Raw genomic sequence first — 22,151 nt, 5'->3', positions numbered from 1 at the left:
TTTCATTCTCAATCTATTTAATTTTATAAATGTATGTAATCTTCTTATTATTAAATAATAGAAGTTGATGTCTCCTAAAATAAAAAATAAAGAAAAACGTAACTCAAGCGAAGAAGTAGAAGAACAAAAGAGAGAAAAGAAGAAATAGATTTTCCAAGAAAAATAAAAACAAAAAAAGTAAAATTCAGTTGGATCTACTCTCATGATCCTAGGATTAAATTTGATCATTGGGTAGATGGACTCTCATAAATTAATTATCATAATGTATCTTAAAAAATTTCTTATTGTGGAACCAACCAAAAAAAAAATGATATGGAGAAGCATTATTGAAAATTTTCTTTTGTTTTTTATTAATCATTATGCATTTTTTAAGTGACCCACATTTTGCCTGTGCATGGGAATTATCAAATATGAAATCCTTGCTGTCCCCACATGATTTGGACAAGTATTGATCATCAAAATAGACAAAGTGAATAAATAAATAAATGTAGATTAGGATAATTATTTGTTTATTAATACTTTAGAAACATATCAAAGATGCATATTGTAGCTGAATCTGCTTCAAATTGACAGGCAATATACATGAGAATGGTAATTTCGGGGTTAAGATAACTTTCTCAAGAAAAAAAATAAAAGAGAGAGATAAATAAACTTTAATTAGATCTAATCTTCACCTTACTAATTATGAAACGAGTAATAATTTGTAAAAGTCTCGAGTATACAAATCTGCGAAGATTTTTTGTAAAAAAATAGACCTTGTGAAGATAATATTTAGTTTTCGTGAGACTTTTTTTTACAAAAGATTTATACGAGACTTATTTATCGAGACTTGCAAACATTGCTCTCATAAAGTATATGGCCACCTTTAGCTTAATGCATTGATTATCTATATTAAAAATTGTCTCATTGTTGGACCAATAAAAAAGTTATATGGAAAAGGATTAATGATTTTTTTTATGAGTCATTATTGACTTTTTTTTTATTGGCACATTTTGTTTGTGAGGATTAAATATGTAATTAGTGCTGTCCCTTCATTATAACTTGACATTAGGATAGACTTTATGTCAATTCAACATATGGTACCATGATTAACGTAATAAGATTCAAATCGAATTATGAAAATCTAAATAAATAATTTAATAAATAGATTAATTGTGTGTCAATATATTTAACTTGTAATTAATTCACATTATTTGTATAATTAAATTAAATTTTTATTATTAAAGAAATATAACCTTAAGATCGCATTAGATTTTATTAGAAGATGATATTTTAACAGAATGACATTTTAAAAAAAAAAATGTTATTTACAATCATAATGTGCAACTCGCTTACTCTTTTTGAAAAAGGATAGTACTACTATGCCTTCTAGGTTTGATCACTAGGAGTGCCTCTAGTACAAATTGCATATTTTTTAAATATTTTTAAACATTTAAAAAAAATCAATACATTAGTAGTCATTTCCTTAATCATTAAGTAAAAAAATAAAATACATAAGTAGTCAAATTAAGGAGACAAACTCAAGCACTATAATATTATTTTTCTTTGAAAAAAGTTAGTAAATATAGAACATATATGAAAAAATTAATTATTTAATAATAAATTCCCTTTTTCAAAAATAGTATGCAGTACTTACACAACCTATAATCATATTAGTATTACTTAACAAAAATCAGTTAACCAAATTTTTTTTTTTTTTTTCCTTATGTGCTTCAGAGATATTTTTTCCTCCTAAAACGTAGGTTAGATATTCTTTATTTATTTCGAGTAATGAAGCCTGCCGTGGCAATATTATTATACGGGTATATATATGTTAGAAATCTCATTTTTTTTTTTATTATCCTTTTTAATTATAATTATTGAAGTAAAACATTGATGATCGCATATGATTTCATAAACGATTGCGTAAATGAAAAGTCATTCAAATATAACACGTTAGTTAGTATAATTATGAATGACAAAATCATTTTATTTAGGATATGACATAATTTATTGTAAATATTTATTTGAAAAGTATTTTAATTGATTTTATAATAATAAATTTACGAACTATATGAATTAATATGATATATTAAATTATAATATTATTTTTATTATAAATATATTTATCATCATGCTTGATCATCTCAATTTATAAAATATAAAACTCAAAAAATTGTATCTTCCTGTTTAATAATTTTAAAAAAAATAATAATTATATATAAATATTATATAATTATTTAAAAAATTAATAAATAAATATGATATTTATATAAAAAATTAATTTTTAATAATATATTCTATTTTTTTTTTAAAACAACTGCTAGGCTTGCGTAGCCCACCGTACTGTAGGTAGCATTCCTCGAGAAGAAGAAATATGCGTAAGTTTGGCTATGGCTACATTGTTGCCGGCATGAACTCGAAATTCTCGAATAAAATGTGCTCGTCTCTCCAACCAATGCAAGCACCTTTCGCGTCTTGGACGGTCTGTGTGATGGCGTTAATGGCGGTTGTTAAAGAAAGAAAGAAAAAAGCTTGCTGCTATATGAGGACAAGCAACATAATGCTCTTTTGAACATCTGGTCTTTCGTCTTTTATCAACAACAGCCCCTTGGCCCTTGCTCTTTACTTTCGAAGTCTCGGTTTTGGGAAGTTTCCGACATAAAAAATATGCCGAGTACAGCCGGAAACAAATCTCCGAACAACACCACAGCTGCAGCCGAGATGATCGGAGGTAACGACGACATCGTTACTGAGATCCTCCTCCGTCTCCCTGTCAAGCCCCTTTTCCGCTTCAAATGCGTATCCAAGCGTTGGCTCTCCCTCATCTCCGGTCCTCATTTCTCTCGTTGCTACCACCACCCCCGCGTTTCTGTCTCCGGCATCTTCCTCCGCAGAAGAATCCCATCACACTTTCAGTTCGTCACTCTTGATGGGACCCACTCTAAGCCTCCCTTCACATCCCTCGATTTCATCACCGACAACGACAACGATAGCGATCCTCCTTGTTCTTCGCGAATCAAGATTTTACAGTCTTGCAATGGATTGCTCTTGTGCCGTAGCCTCAACAAGACACTAACAGACCAAAGTCATCGTTACTACGTGTGCAATCCTACCACCAAGCAATTCTCAAAGCTTCCTTTCATAAGTACCGAGAGACCCATCACGATATTCGGTCTTTCCCTGGCATTTGAGCCCACCAAATCGCCGTATTACCAAGTGGTCTGTGTTTGGAGCGCTGCTGTTTCAGTTTACTTCTACCAAATCAGGATATACTCGTCCGAGACTCGCGCTTGGAGGCCTTGCGGCTCTCCATTCGTCGTGCCGTTCGACATGGTGTTCGACCATGGTGTGTTTTGGAATGGAGCAGTTCATTGGCTTAGTCCATCGGGAGCGGCGATGTTCTTCAATCTCGACAAGGAGATCCTCGGAACAATGCCGAGTCTCCCCGGTTCTGAAGCGTGGGGAAAGAGGAGGTTCAGATATTTCGGAGAGTCCGGTGGCCATTTGCATCTCATCGAAATCTACGGTGCTCGCACAACCCAATTCCAAGTCTTTGAGATGGCGAGCGACTATTCTGGGTGGTTCGTGAAGGACGAGGTCGATCTTGATGGAATTGTTGCTGCGTATCCGGAGATGGTCCGGAATTTTCTCGACCCATGTGACTCGTGTTACGTTGCGTTCGTTATAGTTTTTGTTGTTAGGAATGAAGAGGAGGAGGCAGAGCTCTTGTTGCACGTGCCTGGTAAGATCTTATCCTATAATCTTAGGGAAAAGAGTTTCAACAAGTGTTGCGAGTTAACACCCTACAGCAATGAATCTAGTAGCTCATTGCAATTCGGATGGCTTGATGCCTATCAATATATGGAGTCTTTGGCTTGTGTTTGATTGTTTATACGTCAATCTTGGACTCCTATGGTCTTTCTTTTTTTTTTTTCTTTTTTTTTTCCTGGTGTGGAGTTTCATGTTTCCTTTCGAGTGATTTTGTATTTTCAAAGTTTATGGTTATTTTCAAAGTTGCAAACTCAAATCCAAGTTTAATGATCATAGTAAACTAAGAGTATCTCAGATGATTTGTGAATAGTAATAAAATAGTTTATGAGTAGTAGTGAAGTAATCCGAGAATATTTGAGAACAGTTGGGTTCCCAAACAGACCGCCCTGCCAAATTCATTAGGCTGCGAATTGGGGACTGTATGAAACAATTCCTAATCTGAATTGGTGAATATGAGTTGGAGCTGTGAGGGAATGACCATATGTTGAATTTATGGGCATTATATCCTTCCCACGCTCTTATGGCCTTGCTATATTCGGATGGAAAGTTAAAATGTGCCCTATATTAGGCAAGAAACTTGGAACTCTTTCATAGTTATGATCAAGTTAGACAAATGGACAAGTGAGTCAGTCCTATATTAGCCAAAAGGTGCATGTGAGGCAATATATTTTTATGTCGGGTTGTTGCTTCAGATCTGAACTGGATTCATATCATTTTTCATGAAACTTACTCACTTTCATAGAAGCTGAGCCATGAGTGAGACGAGAGAAAGACTTCTCAGAGTTTCTTTGTCAATCTGCAATCACTTTCGAAGAGCTGAAGTTATTATTTTTCACCAAATGTGCTCAAACAATGTCGGATCGCCTAATACATTCCGATCAACCACACTTCAAAGTGGGAAATAAGCCATCCACCTATCCATCATGGCCGCACACTCCTTGACCATGTCTTCTGCAGCATAGTGACCTCCTCCCTGCACAAAGAAGAACAATATATGAAACTTTCGTTCTGGGTTTTGGATTTGTAGCAAACGTTGTGTATATTTGAAGAACATTTTTCTTTTCTTCTTGCCTTTACAGTAGCATATGTCAAAGTGAAATAATCATTGATCAACTTCTCTGTGTACCTGCAAATCCATGAGAACGAGAGAACATATTTCAGGAAAAGAATTCCAATTTCTAAGGAGATTAGAAACTTGAAACCCACCCAGCAGTTTGACCATCAACAGACCACACTCTCCAACTTTCATCCGTGGTCAAATTTAGAGACTTTATCCATTCTTGTGTGCCAATGTTTGGAACTGAAATGTCATGATCACCACTGTCGAAATTAAAAGATCCGTGAAAAGGGTTATACTTGAAAGATCAAAGAAGTTCTGGGTCAAAAAGTTAAGGGCCTACATATTCAGTTGGTGAAAACAACAATGAAAACAGAGTTGCTATGAGTATGTTGCCAGATTTTACCTGTATACGAGAAGTCGCAGGTCAGCATTTGTGAGATTTCGATGATAACCAACAACATTGGTGACTGTTGTAGTATAAGCTAAGGTAGTATTACAGTACTGCCAAAATTGTTTTGTCCCCTGTTTTGATAAACATCACCCACAATATTTTAATGATTCCATGTTGTGACTGAATGTATGTATGTATGTGGTACAATGCGCATACCTCTCGAACACCAAGAGCTTCTTGGACACCTTTATTATTCGCCCAGTTGTAGCAAAGCATATGGTTATAGCCCTGCCAAGAAGTTTGAACTGATTAAATTGTCATTTGAGAGAGAGAGAGAGAGAGAGAGAGAGAGAGAGAGAGGTTTACACGACACCAAAGAGCAGAAGTAGGCTTTTCTGAGAAAGATTCTTCATTTAATTCTGGGAAGCCATTAAGACAATATGGTTGCAAAATGTGTAGCGTATTAATTTCGCTTAGCAGCTGCAAATTCAAATGATCACCCATTCTCAGATTGTGTGGAGATTTGATGATCAAAAGTCTAAGAAAAGAGTACTTTTGTGATCAACTGACCTCATCGATGGCATCAATGTCTGAAGAGCATTGATAATTGTTGGCATCTACATTCACAAAATTGCCGTTGCAACTTGTTCTGGCAGACTAGAAAGCATGAAACATTACAAAATTTCGCATTTCCAGAAGTTAATATCGAGAAATATCCTTGTTTTAGGTATGAAATCTCACATTATATTATGTTTAGGGGACCTAAACCAACAATTCAATTGGTAATTGAATAGTCTACTCATTTTGTTCTTCTTTCTCCCATTCAAAGCCTTGAATTCGGACGGTAACTCAAGGAGAAATTGATCCGAGGCTACCAGTCCTCACTCTCAATCTTCAGGGCCAGATTGATTCATTCAAAACTAAAACTTCACTAATCAAAGAATATTTAAAATAAGTATTATTTATGTACAAGTAAATCGTACATTTGAAATTTGAATAGAGAGAGAGAGAGACTTGTTAAGCAGCAAACTACCTCGTAGAGTTGGTCTGAGATGAGAGTCAGCCGATGAGCAAGTGGGATTTTTGCATTACTGTCAGTGAATGAATCTGTCACTGGAGACCCAAGCATATACCCCTGAGGAGACAAACGAAAACAATCGACAGTTTATTCTAGGAAAAACAGTTAATTCCATGTTCCGTGTTACTGCGAAAAATGGTTGGATCATATACTTTTAGATTAATCATGGGCACGCTTCCAGCTTCGTTACCTGCAACAACGCCATGAAATCAAGGCCAATTAAGTTAGAAAATTAGAACTCATCCTTTTCAATGAAATGATTCTCATCAACATGTGTTACCTATCACAATCTGTTGCACAATCATCGGAACAGGCTTGCCACCATACGATTCACCACCGACGTAGAGTTGATTTTCCAAAAACTGAGGGTGTTCGCTCAGCCACTGCATCAAGTTGGAAACTTAGCTTATAAAAGAGCTTTAAACACTGCATCAAATTTGAAATAAAACAGACCTTCTGAATAAATTCATAGGCTTGTGCCACATATTTGTAGTCATCCATGGCATATCCGTCTGAGGTTTCTGAAAAAGAGAATCCAGCTCCCACTGGTGCATCCAAATATACGATGTTAAGTCCCTGAAATACCATCATCAGTTCAACACATAATTTGCTTGACATGGTAAAAGTAAGAAAGATGACAATCTGGTTGGCATAGACTGCACAAAAAGATCGAAGCAAGTGCAATTAAATTCACACCTGGGTCCATGTCCATGGGTTATCATGAAGCGTTGGTAGGCTTCCATTGTAATGTCCTAGTTTGAAAGTTAATGGGCCTGCAAAATAGTGCATGGATTATATATTAAGAGCTGATTTGGATTCAGAGATGAGATGAGATATTTTTTATGAAAGATGAAAGTTAAAAAAAATATTGTTCGAATATTATTTTTTAATATTATTATTATTTTGAGATTTGAAAAAGTTAAATTATTTATTATATTTTATGTGAAAATTTGAGAAAATTGTAATAATAAGATGAGACGCTTTCTGAATTCAGATAAGGCCTGAAGGCTGTTTGGAAGTGCAAGTAATGCTATATACAATTTCGGACTTGCAAGTTCGAGGAAAGCTCCTTGAGAAAAAGTGGGATCAATCCACCAGAAAAACAGGTTTACACAAATTATTCTCTATTATGTAATGCCAAGAGAGTCTAATAGAAAGATAGAATCCTCTTATAAATGAAATCGATCGAAAATATATACCTTTCCAGCTCTTCAATATATTAGTTGAGAATTGAGATATACAGGAATGCGAACCTATGAGTGCCATTAATTACCACAAAATATGGCTAAAATGATCATATTATATAAAGAGTAACGTACCACTCTCAAAGACAAAGCTGCCAAGACCAGAGCAACCGGGGCCTCCACTGATCCAAATCAGGATTGGGTCTCTCAAAGGGTTCCTTTGGGACTCAACAAAGTAGTAAAACAGTTGGGCAGTCTCGTTTTCCCCTACTCCGACGTATCTTATCCATATCATATGCACAGACGTCCAGCATAAATCATATGTTAATTATTCTTTTAATCATCATCTTTTCATTAACTAATGGGCAAGTAAAAGATAACAGATATTTTTCCATTACTTTGTGCAGTATCTCAGTTCCCATTTTGGCACATTCTCCTTGAAGCAATTTATGAACATAACTCATCTCATAAAACCGGTTCTATAAGAGATGATTGCTCATTCTTTATAAACATGTACAAGACTTGTCCACAGGCAATGTGAGATTATTCCTCAACACCCTTCTTCACGTGCATACCAGTATTTTTTCTAGTCCTTGTCACGAAATAAGTAGTGTGGGCCCCTATTCGTTTTGTGACAGATTCTGATACTATGAAAAACCTCATGGGCTTAACTCATCTCATAATACCGGTTCTATAAGAAATTATTGTTCATCTCTTATAAACATGTCCAAAACCTTATTCACAGGTTGAGATTGTTTCTAAACACTGCTTAAACTACTATTTGTTCCCAACTCGCGTTTTCTTGTTTTATTCTGAATGCTAACATTGATGAATCATAGGTGACAGCGTGCATGGTAGAATCTCGATTGTGTCAATGAAGAATAACATAAAAACTTTTTGATAATCCAATAAAAAATTCGAAAATCACATTGTAAAAAGGGTAGCAATTTAAATAAAGGTATAGAAGGATAGTTAATGATGATATTATCTTCGAGAAAGGGACATAAATTTGAAATTATTGGATAATAATATCATCAGATAGAATAGTAATTACTTACCCAGTTTCAAGCTTGAAGGATAACTCGCCGGAGTAACCCGGCAGAGTGGTGACGAGTTTTGGGGCGTTAGAGCCGGCAGAGGTGGCTGCTGCTAAGAAAACTAATAGAAGAAGCAGACGCAAACCCATTCCGATAAGCATTACTCTGATGAATTCTTGTTTAAATGCACCAATTGCAAAACTCTCTCTCTCGATCGAGGCTGTCAGCTGATAAATATGAAGTTGCAGAAAGATGTTACGCACACAAAGCTTTTTAAATGTTTAAGTTTGGAGTCAATATCAGTGCTAACTGTAAGTCCGAAGATGAAATAATTAGTTGGCTGTACATAATTTCTTCTTCAGACTTGCAGTTAATTGGGTTAGAGATCCAACAGATCACCGCATGTCAACAACTGGTTTTTCTTGGTGACTCTCATTTCCTTGAAAAATCATCGAAAGGCAATTTGTTATTAGTCTCTTCTGCTGTGCCATGGCTTCAACTACTCTTCAGATAGTCTCTGTTGGTTCTTTTTTAAATGGGTCTTTTTATCTAACCTCGCGTGTATAAAATAAATAATAAAATTTATATTTTTTTGTCAGTTTAAGAATAAATAGTAATTTTACATTATATCAAAACAGAGATTATGAATTCGAATTCCGATTTTACACTTTATCCTATTTAATTAAATATTTTATATGGTAGGCCCATTCATTGAGAGAGAATATGACCTAAACGTGAGAAGAATGTTAAGATATAAAATAAATAATAAAATCTATATTTTCTCATATTAGCTTAAACTTTTGAGATAAGTGGTGAGTAGACATCGCTTACCTACTTTTGCACATTACATTAAGGGTAATGATACCTTTGCACCTCCTTTACGACACAATTATTTCTTTTTCCTTTTGCCATTTGGATTTGAATTAAATATCTCACAACATGACATTTTTGCATAATTTAAAAAAAAAAATTCAATCAAACCAACGTAATCATGTAAATAAAAATAAATTTATATGATTATGTTAGTTAATTAAATTTATTTATTTTTAGATTATATTTTGAAATTTTTAATTCACATTAAAAAAGAAAAAAAAAATAACTGGATAGTAAAAAAAAGTAATAAAAGACGGCGTAAGGTACATTATCTTTGCGTTAAAGCAAATGTTTCCCTTTCGATGTTGGACTATTTGCGGGTTGGCTTTTTTAGTTAAGATGGGCTAGGCCCTTGGCAGATGGGCTCTCCTTTGAAGGTTGGGCCCACTTTAATTGTACAAGGCCATCAGATTCTTATCATTCTTATACGAGGCATAAGGTGTCCGTCAGACAAAACATCCTGTGTTGGGAGTGTAGCTTCGGCCCTAAACTGGATTCATATCATTTTCCATGAAACTTGGAACACTTTCACAGTTATGATCGAGATAGACAAAGGGATAAGTCATGAGTGAGTCGAGAGAAAGACTTTTCAGAGTTTCTTTGTTAATCTGCATTCACTTCTGAAGACAAACGTGCTCATACAATGTCAGATCACTTCATTTTGAAGTGGGAAATAAGCCATCCACCTATCTATCATGGCGGCACACTCCTTGACCATGTCTTCTGCAGCATTGTGGCCTCCTCCCTGCACAAGGAATTAGAATTAATGAAACTTTGTTTTTGGTTTGGATTTGTAGTAGACATTATTTTCTCATATGAGATGAGATGAATTGAGATTAAAATTAAAAGTTGAATAAAATATTATTAGAATATATTTTTTTAATATTATTTTTGTCTTGGGATTTGAAAAAGTTGATTTTTTTTAATTTTATTTTGTGTAGAAATTTGGAAAAGTTGTAATGATTAGATGATATGAGTTGAGAGAAGTTGTGAAAACAAACGAGGCATAAAGAACTTTTGTTTTTCTTGCCTTTACAGTAGCATATGTTAACTGAAATCATCAATAATTAACTTCTTTGTGTACCTGCAAGTCATGAGAAAGAGAAAATATGTTAGGAAAAGAGGGAAGAGAAAATGAAGATTTCTACAGGATTAGAAACTTGAAACCCACCCAGCAGTTTGACCATCAACAGACCACACTCTCCAGCTTTCATCCGTAGTCAAGTTTAAAGACTTTATCCATTCTTGTGTGCCAATGTTTGGAACTGACATGTCATGATCACCACTGTAGATTAAAAGAGTTCTGGGTCAAAAAGTTTAGGGCTTACATATTTAGTTGGTGAAAAAAAAAAAATACAGTGAAAACAGAGTTGCTATAAGCATGTTGCCAGATTTTACCTGTATATAAGAAGTCGTAGGTCAGCATTTGTGAGATTTTGATGATAACCAACAACATTTGTGACTGTCCTAGTATAAGCTAAGGTAGAATTACAGTACTGCCAAACGTGTTTTGTCCCCTGTTGTGGAAAACATCACCGAAAATATTTTGGTGATTCCATGTCGTGACTGAATATTATGATACACACACATATATATATATATGTATGTATAGGGTACAATGCACATACCTTTCGAATGCCAAGAGCTTCTTGGACACCTTTATCATTCGCCCAGTTGGAGCAAAGCATATGGTTATAACCCTGCCATGAAGTTTGAACTCATTAAAATGTCAATTGAGAGAGAGAGAGAGGCTTACCCGACACCAAGGGGCAGAATTATGCCTTTCTGACAAACATTCTTCATTTGATTCTGGGAAGCCACTAAGACAATATGGTTGCAAAATGTGCAGTGTATTTATTCTGCTTAGCAGCTGAAAATTCAAATGATTACCCATTCTCAGTTTATAGGGAAGTTTGATAATACAATAATCTAAGAAACGAGTAGGTTTGTGATCCACTAACCGCATCGATAGCATCAATGTCTGAAGAGCATTGATAATTGCTGGAATCTACATTCACAAAATTGTTGTTGCAACTTGTTTTGGCTGACTAGAAGGCATGAAGGATGACAAAGTTTATAATGAAACACATTTAATCAGAAGATATTCATTGAGAGTTAAAAAAGAGAGAGAAGGATTATATGAAGGTACAATTAAAAAGAAGATAATGAAGAATGACAGATATATAATATCCTTTCCTGTTAGAGAAGGTTTACACCCTAAAGGATCCAGCACACTATTGTTCATCTCTCTAACTAGGCCTTGAAGTTTCAAACATAACTCAAAGGGCCGGGATCATCCGAGGTTACTGGTCCTCACTCCCAATCATTGGGGACAAATTTACCCATTCAAAACTAAAAGTTTACTAATCAATGAATATTTAAGCTTTTTTCGCATAAAGAATAATTAAGGTACAAGTAAATCATACAAATGAAATCTGAAGAGAGAGAGACATGTTAAGCACCAAACTACCTCGTAGAGTTGATCTGAGATGAGAGTTAGCCGATGAGCAAATGGCACTTTTGAATTACTGTCAGTAAATGTATCTGTCATTGGACTCTCAAGCACATACCCCTGGGAACAATTTAACCGACCAAACTTTCCAAATTCAGAACATAATGGTTGAAAGACATTAAGGAGACAAAAAGAAAACAACAGAGTTTTTCTAGGAACAACAGTTAAAGTCATATTCTCTTGTATTGAGAAAAAAGGTTGGATCATGTACCTTTAGATTAATCAATGGAATGCTTCCAGCTTCATTACCTGCAACACCATGAAACGAGGTAGATTTTATAAACAGTAACTTGACAGATTTGAATTGATCCATTTATAGCAAGTTTTGGTTCTCATCAACTTGTATTACCTATCACTATCTGTTGCACAATCATCGGAACAGGTTTGCCACCGTACGACTCCCCACCAACATAGAGTTGGTTTTCCAAAAAACTGAGGGTGTTCGCTCAGCCACTGCATCAAATAGGAAATCAGCTTATAAAGAGCTTTACAGTTCAAACACCTCAAACACAGCATCAAATTTGGAATAAAAGTTTAAACACCCGGCCTTAACCAAGTACCAGTATATTCTCCTATTTTCCAAATTTTCTCACACCTTCTGAATAAATTCATAGGTGTGTGCCACATATTTGTAGTCGTACATAGCATATCCATCTGCGGTTTCTGAATAAGAGAATCCAGTTCCCACTGGTGCATCCAAATATACAATGTTGAGGCCCTGAAAAAGCATCACCAGATTTGATCCAGATGGGGAAAAAAAATGAAAATATGATTGCCATAAACTGTGCAGAAAGATCGAAGCAAGTGTAATTCAATTCACACCTGGGTCCATGTCCATGGGTTATCTTGAAGCGTCGGTAGGCTTCCATTGTAATGTCCTAGTTTGAAAGTTAAAGGGCCTGCAAAATAGTGGAGTACTGTTCTTTATGAAGGAAATATTGGGTCAATCACACATAATATAGATGTAACAACTGTATGAGGGTCTAAGAGAAAGCTTGAATCCTCTCATAAATTTGGAGAAACCTTTCCAGCTCTTCAATTTATTAGTTGGCAATATACAGGATTATAGAAAAAGAATACCCTCTGAAGATTTTGAATGGAGACCAGAACCTAATATATACCAGCAAAAGTCCAAGCCCAAAGCCAACTTCAAGTTTCAATTGAAAATGGTGCACACAGTTGGTTTTCATCTTAAATTTTTTCATTATGCATTTTCTTTCCGATACAGTGCATTTTCTGATGAAAAGATTAATGCAAGTCAATGAAGCTTTCTAAATTTGAAAGAAATAAAATGAATCTTATAAAATATGTCTGAGCCAAAAACATTATAGAAGCTTCACATATTATAGACCAGTATTGCGACAGCAAAGCGCTCTCTCTCTCTCTCTCTCTCTCTCTCTCTCTACTTATTTCCTTGTTTTATGTTTTTTTTTTTTTTTAAATCCATCATGGAAATCTCTGTAAACAATTCCCAGAAAGACAATAAAAGTGGAAGGAAATAGAATGGCGACTGCCATTAATTACTTCAAAATGTGGCTAAACTAAACCCACCCCCAAAAATGATCATAAAGAGTAACTTACCACTCTCAAAGACAAAGCTGTCGAGACCAGAGCAACCGGGGCCTCCACTGACCCAAATCAGGACTGGGTCTCTCCCAGGATTCCTTTGGGACTCAACAAAGTAGTAAAAGAGCTGCGCCGTCTCGTTTTCCCCTACACCGATATATCTCCATGCACAGAAGTCCAACATATTACATATGATAAAAAAAAAATACATAACTACTACTCCCCAAATCGCATTTTCTTGCTTTATTCTGAATATTAACATTGATGAACCATAGGAGATAACGTAGTAGAATCTCGATCATTATCTCAACGAAGATTAACATTTGACAATCCAATAATTGATTTGAAACTGACATTCTAAAATGGGTGAAAATTTGAACGTACAAATTAAAAGAGCCTAAATTATGATATTATCTTCGAGAAAGGGACTTAAATATGAACGATATGGATAATAAAGTTAGACAAAATAATAATTACCTACCCAGTTTCAAGCTTGAATGGTAAGTCTCCGGAATAATCCGGTAGAGTCGTGACGAGTTTAGAGGTGTTCGAGCCGGCAGAGGTGGATGTTACCAAGCAAACCAAAAGAAGAAGCAGACGCAAACCCATCCTGATAATAAGCAATACCCTGATGAATTCTTGTTTAGATGTACCGAAAGATAAGCTCTTTCGCGGCTGATAAATATAAAGTTGCAGAAAGATCCCGCACACAGCTAACTTTAACTCTGTAGAAGAAATTATGTACGGCCCACTAATGTCATCTTCAGACTTACAGATAGTATGACCATTCGTTAGAAATGAGCAGCTGTGCTCAAGACTAGCAACCTTTGAGAATTGAAAGGTGGAAAATGATAAATAAATAAAAAACATAGAACTTTTTTTTCTTGGCTCGGTATGTTCTCTTGGATTAGTACTTATTATAATGATTCACCTTGGTTTTATTTTTTTTATTTTTTATTTTCTGACAATATAACTTTTGGATTCTTAACTTTTATAGTTTTGAATCTTGTTAAGTAGCGGAGTCCAAGCGTTCTCAAAACAATTTGAGGCTTCCTAGAATCCCAGACATAACAAGTCCAAGTTCATCATCTTTTTTCTTTGTTGGATTATCTCCACCATCATAACTTGCTCTGCCTTGGAATTAGTTCATCATATTGATGATAGTATACTTGGACGTTTCAACGATCATGATACAGTTGTTACACAAATGGATTGGTATCAATGCATGGCACTACAGTGTTTTTCATTATTATGATAGGGTTACAGACATTATTGTATGACACTAGAAATTGTCCTTCATGGTTATGAACAGAAACAAACAAAGTGACACCGAAAGAGAATTTTAAGAGTTTGCTAATTTTGCGATCACTTTCTTGTTGATCAAACATACTGTGACAGATTTTAATCGGTCACGGTACTTAAACAGGGAAATAAGCCATCCACCTATCTATCATGGCAGCACACTCCTTAACCTTGTATTCTGCAGTAAGGTGGCTGTTGGGATATATGTAGAGACTGGTTTTAAAGCTCAAAAAGTGTTTGCTAAAAGTTGGCTCGACAGTTGGCTCGAGCCAACTTGGCTCGACGTAGCTCGACATACCGCTCGAGTGAATCTCAAGTCTGAGAGTTCGCTTGATAACGCTCGACACTTAGCTCGAGCGAAACAGAAACTCTAGTGTTCGTTCGACACTCCGCTCAAGCTAATGTTCATTTGGATGTTCGCTCGAGTAGCGCTCGACACTCCGCTCGAGCTAAGTGTGCAGTTTTTCCCATCTTAGCGTTTCCAGTGCCATTCACTATAAATATATCATATTAGACTTGTGTTGGACGGCCTCAAGCATATTTTGAGAAAGAACAATTATCTAGTGAGTGCATATTGTGTGAGAGAGCAAAAAGTCTTAGAGAGTGTGAGTTGAGATTGAGTGATTGTAATCTCCTCTGATTAATAAGATTTCTGCAGCTCCTGTGGACGTAGGCAATTTGTCGAACCACGTATATTGTATGTCGTGTTCTTGATTGTATTGGTTTTACTTTATTTGCCATCGTTGGTGTGTGCGCTTTGCATAACATTTCACAACAGTGGCCTGCTCCCTGTACAAGGACAAAGAATATATGAAAACTTCCTCTAGACTTGAAGACATTATCTATATGAAGGAAACATAGGTGACAGATTTTCTTGCCTTTACAGTCACAAATGTCAAGGTGAAAGAATCATCGATAAACTTCTCGGTGTACCTGAAATCCATGAGAGGACACATTTCAGGCTACAAGCATCTCAGAGATTCGACCAGGGAAAAGTGGTTGGGGACTGGGGATCAGTGTTCTTAGTGATTGGCAACTCAAAACTCACCCTGCTGTTTGACCGTCTAAAGACCATACTCTCCAGCTTTCATCTGTACTCAAACCAAGAGACTTGATCCATTCTTGCGTGCAAATGTTTGGGATTGACATGTCATGATCACCACTGTTGGAATTAGAAGAAAATTGTATTAGCATTTAGCCTATTGCTGCTTAGGTCTGTGGCTTCCCTAGAGTTTAAACTCTTGCGCTTAGAATGTGTATCCCACAACATTTTAGCTTGTACTGTGGCTAACTTGGATTTGCTTGCACTACTATCGGGTACTAATTCTATCCTACAAGTCAAAGTTTGCACTTAACTCTATTTTTACCTGTATATCAGAGATCTTAGTCGGCATTTGTGAGATTCTGATGATAACCAACAACAGTAGTCACGTCCTTAGTATAAGCTAAGGTGGTATTGCATCCTTGCCATGAGGTTTTTTTCCCCTGGTTGACATGACAAGAATGTTTTAGTAAGTCATTGTTGCAACTGTTGGATATAAAAATAGTATTCATGATCCTCCTTTTAACCATCTTATCTCTTATTTTTCATCGATCGTTTTCTGATAAATGATTAGCAGATAAGTAACAGATAATTACAAATAGTTTTCCAATCATTTAATATAACATATATCATAAAAGACTGCACATACATTTCGAACACCAAGAGCTTGTTGAACACCTTTGTTATTCGCCCAGATGAGACACAGCATATGGTTATAACTCTGACATATAAAAGAGTTGAAACAATGTGTTAATCGCATGAACTTGTTTCTGTATGAAATTTTATAATACATGCATTACTCAGAGGAAGAGAGAGAGAGAGAGAGAGAGAGCTTTACACGACACCAAAGTGCAGGGCCTGATTTTTCTGAGAGATATCTCCGTACAGACTCCATGTCTGCATTTGGTTTGGGGATTGCATTACTGCATACTGGTTCCAAAACGTGTACATCATTTATATCTTTTAACAGCTGCAAATTCCAAATTATGATCGACATCATGTTCTCAGTGTGAATAGAAATTATTCTATATGTAAGTCGATGTGAAACGTGCTGTTACAGATAATTACTAGTAGTCATCCATCATCACGTAGCTACATGGAGTTGCTAGCAATACTCATCAACTTGGCTAAGAGTCCTAGAGTCTTATGGAATAAAAATAGTTTGTTAATAAGAGGATTATATCATTAGTAACTTAAGTCTATCTTTATCTCTTGAATACATGTTAATGAGTATCATATTTATCTCGTCTTGCTTAGCCTTTTATTATAGTGGGATGAAGGCCTTGAGTTAAGCCTTTTAACTCTCGGGATCATAACAGACACGCCATTCATACTGTTTATATGGTAAGATTTGATTTACAAGATTCAAATTTTAAAACTTGATTTACAAATTAAATCATGTCATATTAATAATAAGGAAGGTATATTCTTTATACCGGCTTGCAAATAAACTTTTTCAATTATATATGTAGATCTAAATAAAGACAAGATTTGTGATCTTCGATCTCTAACCTCATCGATAGCATCAATGTCTGAGGAACATTGATAATTGCTAGAATTTACATGCACAAAATTGTCACTGCAACTTTCTTTGGCCGACTAGAAGTCACAAAACATAAAAGAGTTTAGAAGGAAAATTGTTAGGTATGATCGGAAATTTTCTCACTCAAGAAGGAAAAAAAAATTGTCAGATACCAAAGCACCTGGTAAAGTTGATCTGATATGAGAGCAAGCCGATGAGCATAAGGGATTTTGGCATTTGAGTCAGTGAATGAATCTGTAACTGGGTTCCCAAGGACATACCCCTGATGAAAACAATATTTTAGCTGTATCCAATCAAACAAACTTTGAAAAATGAGAAAACAAAACCTCTATATTCAAAGAACAGATTTTAATTCATTTTCTATTTCAATAAGAAAATTAGATGGTTGGATTATGTACTTTGAGATTAATCATTGGCACAACTCCAGCTTCATTGTCTGCAACACCACGATATCATGATCAAATCAAATACCGATCAGTTACAGGATATAAAAACAAAGGAAAACTTAGTGATCAATGAAAAGAGGTTGATTTTAGTAAGTTTTGGCTCTCATCAACATATATTACCAGTCACAATCTTTTGCACAATCATTGGAATAGGTTTGCCAGAGTATGAGTCACCTCTAACATAGAGTTGATTTTCCAAAAATTGAGGATGTAAAGTCAACCACTGTATAAAATTTGCATCAGTTAGCAAACCAAAAGTAAAAACACAGCAAGTCATATCAGTTTATGAGTTTATTTTTATAAAATATATATTTGCTCTCTTATGTCGATGTTCGGAGATCGAGTCTCCATACTTCTAAAGCTTCTTTTTAGGGAGAAAAAGAAAGAAGACCTAGATACCTTTTGAATAAATTCATAGGATTGTTGGGCATGTTTATAATCGTCCATAATGTAGCCGTCTGAGCTTTGTGAATAAGAGAATCCAGTACCAACAGGAGCATCCATATATATGATGTTGAGGCCCTGAAAAAAGCATGCATCATCACATTTCATTAGGATCTATGGAACAAATTGATGATGCAATAAAACTCTCACCTGCGTCCATGCCCATGGGTTATCTTCAAGTGTTGGTAGGCTCCCATTGTAGTGTCCTATTGTGAACTTTAAAGGACCTAATATATGTAATAGATTGTGAGTTATTAAATTCCATGTATTTTGGGGTTTTCCTATAAAATAGGAGAGCTTTCAATTATTAAGGCGAGAACAAAAGACATTAAATTAAAACTTTCATGGTAATAAGCTAAGGATAAGAGATTTATGCCCATTATCTTTAGAGAAGTACTATGGTTACAAAGAGATTTTATAAAAGTAAATCTACAACTTGGCGTGACTTCATTTAATATATTAGATCTATAATCTGACGTATAACAATAGTTTTATACGTTAGATCTACAAACTGACGTATATGTTAGATTTGAGAAAAATAGTTTTACAAATTAACGTATAAGATTAAGTCACTCCAGTTTATATTTATAACACTTGTATTATCTTTATCTACCAGCTTAGTACCACTATATTTTACATGGTAGGTATAAAGGTGTAGGTATAATATTTTTATTGAACCATAATTCTTATCACAAAAAAGACATTTTAATCGCAAATGAAGGCCTACCCTTTTTTTTTTTTTTTGGATGGAGAAGGCCTACCCTTTTAGTTTAGGGAAGAGGGATCAGGAAACTTAAGAGAGATTTCACTTCTCATCTAGCCTACCTGTACCTTTCTCCTTCTATCATTTTGATTATTTCTTTTTCTCTTTATGCATAAGCAAGTTCAGAAATGCATGGACATGGAACTCCTAATATTATAAACAGTAGTATTTTACTGTTTGCTGATCCACTTCCGGGATATGAACAGTGCAACACTGTACAAAAACCTCCTGTATAACTTCATGAATCATTACCCTAGTTTTAGGCTCAGCTTGGATAAGAAGTTGAAATGAGATGAATTGAGTTAGTTTATGAATAATAATGATATATTTATGTTGAGTTAAGATCGGATAAGTTAGAAATTATTCGAGTTAAAATGTTTTATGAAATTTTAGAAAATGAGAGAGAAAAAATTGAATAAAAATATTATAAATTTAAAATAATGTTATAATATTATTTTTTGTATTTTATTTAGAAGTTTGAGAAAATTGTAATAATTAAGCAATGATTAGATAAAAAAGTTAAAAATTTGAAATTGAAAATTATTTAGATATTGAGATGCAATGGGATGAGATGAAAGCATCTCCTTAACCAAATTAACCAGGCCTTAGGCTATGTTTGGTTGGTTGAATAATCTCAATCCATCTCAAATCAATTATTAATGAGACTCACTAATTTTTCAATTTTCTATAAAAGAAAAATTAAACTCATTTCAACATACTTTATATATAAACACATATTTTAACCTATTTACATTCAAACATATCTCAATAAAATTTATAAAATATTATTATTTATAAATAAACTCAGATCATATCACCTTACTACCCAAACTCTTTAGTTTTAAACATACGTACCATTCTCAAATAAAAGAGCCTTGAAACCAGAGCAACCGGGACCTGGGGGTATCCAAAACAAGAGAGGGTCTCGCAGAGGGCTTCTTTGGGACTCGACAAAACAGTAAAATAGCTGCACCTCCTCGTTATCACCCACGCCAACATATCTACACAATCACATGCACCCCCATTGCACGCACCAAAATCTACGTTAATATATTACAAAACATAATTACCTGAGAAATTAGAAATTAATTAAGTACTACAACCAAGATATAACAAAAGGGACGGTCTTAAAATTAAGTTATTATATTATTAAAATATTTAGATTTTATTAAAAAAAATAATGATATTTGCCCAAAGAACTTTCCATTCTTTCATTCACTCTTTTGACTTTATTTGTTTTTTTGTTTTTCATCAGATTTTTTACATTTTTTGCTGAACATTGTATTGGTTTGATAACTTTCTAATCATGTAGGTTTTGTTCCCCTTCATCAATAGCAAACATCGGCCACTTTTCATCGTAAGAAGCTAGCCTTATATATGGGGTGAGATCTTAGACAAATGTTCAGAATAGGTTTGGAGAGTGAAATGAGAATTTTTTATTTTAGATAAAAATTCAAAACATTATTTTTTAATATTATTATTATTTTGTGATTTGAAAAAATTGAATTGTTTATTATTATATGGGTAGTGACACTACGCATTTACTATCCATAGTGTATTTAAAATTTTTTATTTTTTTATCATTTTCTTTTAAGTATTTTTTTAACATCTTTAATCATTAAGAAAAAATTAAATATATATATATATATATAATTTTACTAATAATCACTTCCTTAATCACTAAATAAAATTAAAAATTAAAAAAAAATCAAATACAAAAATGATAGTAAATGCGTAGTAGTATGTCGGTGGTAACCCTATTATTATTCTTATTATATTTTGTGTATGAGTTTGAAAAAATTGTAATGATAAAATAATATGAGAATTTTATATCTCCATCATGAAATGTCTCATGATATATAACAAAAGTAACAATGGGGAGATCAAAATGATCTTCCCTCCACTGTTGCCTGTCTCTCCCCATCATTGTTTTGTAATTTTTTGGATCTTAAAAATCATTGTTGTTCTTTTAATTCTCATGTTTTTATTGGATGGTTGAGGTGAAGATCATAAATATTATATATATATATATATATGTCACGCATCAATTAATTTAATTTTGATATATTGACAAATACTCAGATTTTGGTTATGTTAGGAAACCAATTGAGCCATATGTACGGATGGATTTAATTTCGAAATTAAAGATCATAAATAACCCAAATAATAAACTCCCAGAAAATGGCAACTTAACTTCGTACGTATGCATGCATGCTTACCCAGTTTCGAGCTTAAACGGCAGCTTGCCGGAATAACCCGGTAGAGCTGTGATGATTTTTGAGGTGTTTGAACCTGCGGAGGCGGTGGCTGCCACCCCAAGTAGAAGAAGCTGCAAACACATGAAACTCATGATGGAATGAGATTCCATTAAAGCTATTCCAAGTTTATGCTTAATTAATCGCCTTTGATCCCAGTACTTAAAGTTGATACAATAATTAATAGATAGATAGGCCTATATATAGTTATCTTTTGATTGAAGACAGTTGTTGCTAACGGTAAGTCTGATCTTTTGTTTCTGTTGCTTAATTGATTTATAGGTAGAGGTCAAGGTGTGAACCAATGGCGATGTTTGTGATTCTATGAAGTTGATTATAGTCTGTATTTTAGTTTGAGAAATGTTGGTGATAACTGAAAGTCTCGTTTCTGTTGCTTAATTGATGGTTAGATCATGTCAAGGTCTGAGCTCGATCGGTGGTGCCCATTCTTTTGAGTAATGGGTCAAATTTTGAAAGAAAGAAAACAAAAGGTACTGAAATAGTTCATATATTGTCCATAGATTTTGTATGATTAGTTTTTTTTTTTTTTTTTTTTTGTATTTTTTTTATATGATGTGACACCTGGCATAATCTTGTCGGTGATGACATGGCTTATAAGTCTTGTGGCAATGTAGCATGTCTGTGATGGAAGGATGGATTAAAACCATCGAAACGTGGCTCGTTTAGATAGTGAGATGAGATGATTTTAGATGAGTTTATTAGAATAATATTTTTTAATATTATTATTGTTTTGAGATTTGAAAAAGTTGAATTATTTATTATATTTTGTGTGAGAATTTAGCAAAATTATAATGAGGAGATAAGATGGTTTCTCTATCCAAATGGCCCCTAAAAATATGAAAATGAAAAAGTTGATTTTTTAAAATCAAGAAATAATTTGT

General features: G+C 34.2%; 2 protein-coding genes and 2 pseudogenes across 5 annotated transcripts; 1 reads left to right on the top strand and 3 right to left on the bottom strand.

Annotated features, from left to right (window-relative positions):
* Positions 1-2,367: 2,367 nt before the first annotated feature.
* LOC121242733 (F-box protein At5g07610) lies at positions 2,368-5,674 on the top strand. 2 transcript variants are annotated; one of them, XM_041140679.1, is made up of 2 exons: positions 2,368-3,724; positions 5,539-5,674. In XM_041140679.1, exons 1-2 carry the CDS (start codon positions 2,650-2,652, stop codon positions 5,601-5,603), a joined length of 1,140 nt encoding a protein of 379 aa, XP_040996613.1. In that variant the 5' UTR covers positions 2,368-2,649; the 3' UTR covers positions 5,604-5,674. The 2 variants fall into 2 exon arrangements, with proteins under 2 accessions (XP_040996613.1, XP_040996612.1); XM_041140678.1 differs by lacking the exon at positions 5,539-5,674 and having other exon boundaries at positions 2,368-3,900.
* On the bottom strand, positions 4,109-8,753 carry LOC121242732 (serine carboxypeptidase-like 10). 3 transcript variants are annotated; one of them, XM_041140675.1, is made up of 14 exons: positions 8,525-8,752; positions 7,602-7,747; positions 6,979-7,055; positions 6,736-6,858; positions 6,563-6,665; positions 6,435-6,472; positions 6,238-6,339; positions 5,775-5,861; positions 5,571-5,684; positions 5,421-5,492; positions 5,217-5,335; positions 4,960-5,073; positions 4,825-4,879; positions 4,112-4,726 (listed from the first exon to the last, which is right to left on the bottom strand). In XM_041140675.1, exons 1-14 carry the CDS (start codon positions 8,662-8,664, stop codon positions 4,643-4,645), a joined length of 1,374 nt encoding a protein of 457 aa, XP_040996609.1. In that variant the 5' UTR covers positions 8,665-8,752; the 3' UTR covers positions 4,112-4,642. The 3 variants fall into 3 exon arrangements, 2 of the variants coding, with proteins under 2 accessions (XP_040996611.1, XP_040996609.1); XR_005935952.1 differs by having other exon boundaries at positions 4,641-4,726; positions 4,960-5,053; positions 8,525-8,753; XM_041140677.1 differs by lacking the exons at positions 5,571-5,684; positions 5,775-5,861 and having other exon boundaries at positions 4,109-4,726; positions 8,525-8,753.
* Positions 8,754-10,022: 1,269 nt separating this feature from the next.
* On the bottom strand, positions 10,023-14,074 carry LOC121242432 (annotated as a pseudogene).
* A 592-nt stretch (positions 14,075-14,666) lies between these two features.
* Positions 14,667-21,538, bottom strand: LOC121242731 (annotated as a pseudogene).
* Positions 21,539-22,151: the final 613 nt, after the last annotated feature.

The sequence above is a fragment of the Juglans microcarpa x Juglans regia genome, chromosome 8D (genome assembly GCF_004785595.1).
Source record: "Juglans microcarpa x Juglans regia isolate MS1-56 chromosome 8D, Jm3101_v1.0, whole genome shotgun sequence".
NCBI lineage: Eukaryota > Viridiplantae > Streptophyta > Magnoliopsida > Fagales > Juglandaceae > Juglans > Juglans microcarpa x Juglans regia.
This window is presented reverse-complemented; position numbering and strand designations above follow the sequence as displayed.